Source organism: Marmota marmota, unplaced genomic scaffold (genome assembly GCF_001458135.2).
Source record: "Marmota marmota marmota unplaced genomic scaffold, marMar, whole genome shotgun sequence".
Lineage (NCBI taxonomy): Eukaryota > Metazoa > Chordata > Mammalia > Rodentia > Sciuridae > Marmota > Marmota marmota.
Window position 1 is genome coordinate 2,726,075 of NW_026000079.1, and position 5,048 is coordinate 2,731,122.

General features: G+C 55.2%; 1 protein-coding gene across 1 annotated transcript in view; it reads right to left on the bottom strand.

Annotated features, from left to right (window-relative positions):
• The window catches only part of Adam15 (ADAM metallopeptidase domain 15), a 25,377-nt gene that overhangs the window by 7,569 nt on the left and 12,760 nt on the right, over nt 1–5,048 (bottom strand). The window contains 9 exon segments of the mRNA XM_015502650.2: nt 12–343; nt 420–488; nt 568–633; nt 1,613–1,805; nt 1,890–1,966; nt 2,121–2,199; nt 3,062–3,138; nt 3,750–3,856; nt 5,005–5,048. Of these exon segments, the coding sequence (XP_015358136.2) occupies nt 12–343; nt 420–488; nt 568–633; nt 1,613–1,805; nt 1,890–1,966; nt 2,121–2,199; nt 3,062–3,138; nt 3,750–3,856; nt 5,005–5,048 (1,044 nt within the window).

Sequence of the window (5,048 nt, forward strand, 5' to 3'; positions counted from 1 at the left end):
GGAGATGTGGCTCCGTGGTCGAGTGCCCCTGAGTTCAATCCCCAGTACCCACCCCCCCCTCCCCAAAAAATAGGTCAGAGACAGAAAGCATGGGGGTCAGAGCTGCAGGACCTGAGGTATCGAGTTGAAAGGGTGTGACTTTGGCCAGGTACAGACTGAGCATGAGGGCTTACGTCACTAGTTGGGCACTGTCATGGGGCAGTCGAGGCAGCAAGTCTGTCCGGCGCCAGTGGAGGAAGTTTTCTAGAGTGACAGCTGGGTTTGGGCTCATCTCTATCAGGTCGTGCTGGGTCCAGGCCTCCAGGCCCACCAGTACCACCCGAACATTCAGGGGCTGGAAGAACTGGAGAAGAACTGAGGCTCACAGGAGGTTTGCCACCGTCGGGGGGCTGGGGGCTCCTGGCCAGCCCTGGACTCACCATGTCCAGCAGGAGGGCCACATCCAGTGTGCGGTTCAGCAGGCGCTGGAAGTCGGGATACCTCCTGACCTGTGGCCACGAGAAATTACCATGAAAGGCGGCAGGGTGGCCGGAGGGCAGGGGAGACCGCAGAGGCCGGCAGGCTCACCTCTGAATGGTCGGCCACGATCACCAGCTCGACAATCTTGGTCTCTGTTACCACGTCCCGCTTGTGCTGTGGACAGAAAGGAGGGTGCCTCAGGTCAATCTACCGGTAGCCCCAGGGCCAACTAAGCTATGTCCACTCCCACCCTGTGGTTCCACTGAAGAGGGCAAAGAACCCCGGAGAGCCACAGAGGACAGAGACTTGCCCAAGGTGGACCAAGAAGTCGATTAGGAAGATGGGAGTACAGCCCTGCTTTTGTAGCTCTAAACTCAGTGCTTTTTTTAAAAAAAAAAAACATTATTAAAAAACAAATAAATATTAGCCAGATGCAGTAGCATATACCTGTAATCCCAGCTACTCAGGAGACTGAGGCAGGAGGATTGCAAGTTCAAGGTCAGCCTCAGCAACTTAGCAAGGCCCTAAGCAAATTAGGGAGACCCTGTATCTAAATAAAAGCCAAAAAGGATTGGGGATGTGGCTCAGTGGTAAAGTGTCCCCAGGCTCAATCCCCAGTACCACATAAATACATACATGCTGGCACTATAAATGCTATAAATACTGACTGTGTGGTAATACCATTTGCCAAGCATGGTGCTAAGCTAAACATATATATGGAGATGGATGATAGACAGATTCATTTCATCTTCACAACAACCCTATAAAGCAAACATGTCAGGACCTGTTTTATGTTTTATTGCTGTCTGGTTGGTAACTGTGTATTTTCTATACCCAAGTGAGAGCTCTCTGTAAATGGAATCGTAAGACGAGTGGGGAGTTTGAGTTGAACACCTGCTTCTGGATCCTGGTGAGACCATTTCTTAGTGGGGGCCTTGGGCCATCACCTAACCCGTCTGAAGCAGTTTCCTCCTTTACAGTAGAGCTCTTGCTACCTCCTAAAGTTGCTGGGAAGAGTAAGTGAAGCACTGTTCACAAAGTGCCTGGCATGTGCAAAGGGCTCCATCAGTAGAGCTGCCTGGAACAGAACTCTAGGGGCTGGGGTCAGCACTGAAGAGACCCGAAGCCCAAGCCCTCTGCCATTCCTCCTTACCCGGTGAATGTGGCGTTGTCCCAGGGGGTGCCCTGGTGGAGCCTGCGTGGGCACAGGGGCATTCCGGCTCAAGGCACAGACGTGGCCTGGCAAGCGAAGGTCTTGGATCCGGGAGATAATGGGAGGACCCTGAATGTCCCCAGGCCCCAGCTCCAAGACATAACTTCTCTCTGGGGACAGGACCACCAAGCCCCTAAGAAATGAAACAGAAGTGAGAGAAACTTTCAGCTCCAGGCCTGGTGTCCTTCTTTCCTGTCAGGGACTCCAGCCACGGTACCTGAGCCCGGAGCAGGCGCACATGGAGACCCAGGAGCTGGTATGGCCTTGTACTCTGCCCTGATAGCAGCAGTTCTCCTGCAGCAGAGACACATCAGTGCCACTCTCAGGGAGGATAGCGCGGAACACAGAGGTCTTGACTTATTAACCAAGATGTCCAGGCTGCCACCCCCCAGTGCTCCCCGCCTCCCTCATCCAGGCCAGAAACAGGGCACAGGAGGACCTGACTCACCAGAGTATGTCCCTCACTGACTACCTGAGTGCCATCTGGCTGATACCATGCCAGGGTTGGGCGACCTGGGACTAAATCCCTGTGGAGTGAAGAAAAATCATGGCAGTGTCCAAGGTGACTCACAGGATGGTACAGTGACAAGCGGAGGCCTAAGGCAGTAGAGTGGGGACTGGAGGGCCAGGCAGTGTCCCCAACTCCCACCTTCCCTGAGGGAGCAGAGTATAGGGGTTGGCCCCCTGATTCTGTCAGGGTATCTGGGTTCCACTCTAGTTTGTTTGTTTGTTTTGGTACCAGGGATCAAACCCAGGACACTTAACTCCTGAGCCACATCCCCAGTCCTTTTTTATATTTTTAATTAGAGACAGGGTCTTACTGAGTTGCTTGGGGTCTCGATAAGTTGCTGAGGCTGGTTTTGAACTTGCGATCCTCCTGCCTCAGCCTCCCGAACTTCTGGGATTATAGGCGTGTGCCACTGTTGTCAGTCCCAATCTAGTTTTTGACACACACTAGCTGCATGACCTTAGGCAAGTTGTTGTTATTATTATTGTTGTTGTTGTTGTTGTTGTTATTATTATTATTATTTACCAGGGATTGAACTCAGGGACACTTAACCACTGAGCCATATCTCCAGCCCTTTTTTATATTTTATTTAGAGATAGGGTTACACTGAGTTGCTTAGCGCCTTGCTAAGTTGCTGAGGCTCACTTTGAACTCGTGATCCTCTTGCTTCAGCTTCCTGAGCCGCTGGGATTACAGGCTTGTGCCACCATGCCCGGCTTAGGCAAGTTATTTAATCTCTCTGTGCTTTGACTTCCTCATATGTAAAATGAGGACAATACAGAGTGGTTTTGAGGACCCATGAGTGCAGACACTTAGTGTCTGGCACATGGTAAATGCTGCACAAGTAGTTCCGTGTGATTATTATCATCCTGCCGGTTTACCTGTTCTGCAGCAGCTCCAGGATGTAACTGTCACCGTCCAGCTCCACTTTGATCCTCATGGCCTTAGACAGACCCGTCTGTGGGTACCAGAAAACATGTCATCTTCTTAGCCCTTCCCATGACGCCTACCATCTCTAGCCAGAAAACCTCAAGCCCTCAGGAGAGCACCAATGATTAGGTCACTGGTGGGGGGATCCCAAGGGAGGGACCAGGAAGCCCTGCCTGGCCTGGGGCATTGTTCTGGGGGGTTGTGTGGGGAGGTCAAGGAAGGTATCTAAGACGCCCCTTCTCGGCTTCCTGCCCAGAGAGGAAGCATCACAGAGGACCCAGCACAGGCCTCAGCCCTTCCTCTGACTCAGCTTTAGAATGGGGGGGGGGGGGAAGCCCTTACCCTTTCCAAATCCCCCCACTGAGAAAACTGACAACATGAGACAAAATAAGCAAGTTTGGCTTCAGAAATTCCCTCAGGAGACGGTTGCATTGGGTGGAGCTGAGGCAGACAGATGTGCATAGAGGGAAAAAGGAGATAAGTGAAGCCAGGTGTTGGGGTGTGGTGGGGGAGGGAGTGGGACCTGCAGTGGACCTGCTACAATGAGGTCACTTACTGGCTCCTCAGCCAAGCTTTGGTCCTGAGACACCTGATGATGCTGGGGTCGGATGGGGTGTATGTTTGTTAGAGGATGCTCACCTGAAACACCTCTGCTAGGCCAATAGGGACCTTGTCCTGAAGGATCTGGGGCTGCGAGGGCCCACTCGGGGCCCTCTCTGGTCTGGCCTGCTGTTCCTCCATGAAACCTGCAAGGTTTCCCAGGAGAGGGCTGAGGGGGTCCTTACCCAGACCCACCAGCTCCCAGCACATCAAGGCCCTCTGCATCCAAAGGGCTCTTGCACTGCACACCAGAACTTAAAGGAAAATAGTGGGGGGGAGGGCGCCTCCTCTCCAGATGAGCGCTTGCCACCCACCAACCCATATACCAGTCCCAGAGAAAGAAGTTCAGCCTGTCCAGCCTGTGGCCCCTCCTTGTCCCCCTCTGGCCAATCCCAGGTTCTCCCAGGGACCCTCCCCTGTTCCCACTCCTTCCCCTACCCCCGCCACACACCACCGCCGTCCAGAACGCCCTCTTTGGACTAGGCGAAGCCTTGTGGCAGGATGCCCACTCGCCCTCCCCTTCCTTCACATTGGCAATGTCGGGAACGCCCATTTCTGGGTGAGCAGTGCAAACACCCTCGCCTCCCTGAACACCCCTCATGTCCAGTCTGACACACCCGCTCCCCACAGCCTCCGCTTCCTCCCGCAGCATCCCCCCTCCCAATGGCCCTCTGTCCTCCGGACACTCCACCCCCGCCTGCCCTCTCGGCCCCCGGCCCAAGACAGCAGTGGGAAGTGAAAGTTCCAAGGAGGAGTTGGTGTCCAGCCTCTTTCCTGGCCAGTGCTCCCCTCTCCTGGCTCCTCCCGGCCCCTCCCGCTCAGACAGGCTTCTGGTGGCAACAGCACCAGGGTGACGGGTGCCTGAAGCCCAGGCCTGGGATGAGGGGCTGGTAAGGATCCTCTTTACTAAACCCCACGCACCGTGCCCATCCGTCAGCCTGGCACTGGGTGGAACTGTCAGCTAGGCCCCAGAAGAGCGAAGACGTCAGTCCTGGGGAGGAGCGACCCTTTTCCATGATCCCGAGGGGGCACTGGGAGGGCCCCTCGGTGCCTGTATCTGAGTCTGAAAGTGTTCATCGGGACATCGCCAAGGACGACCGGGCGGGGGACCCCAGCATCACTCCTCCTCTCTGCCCTCCATCGCCAAGTCACGGGGCCCTAGGCCGGGGACAGCCAACCAGGCAGGCCGCCCTCGGGCTGGTCTCTGCGGCTGACCCTAGCACTCGGAAGCCTCCAGATTTCCCTGAACCTCTTCCCCGTCCGCCCCTCGACCTATTCCTGGTGGAGGACTCACCTATATTTGGGAGCGGCCAGGAAGGCAGAGGGCTGCCTGCGCCC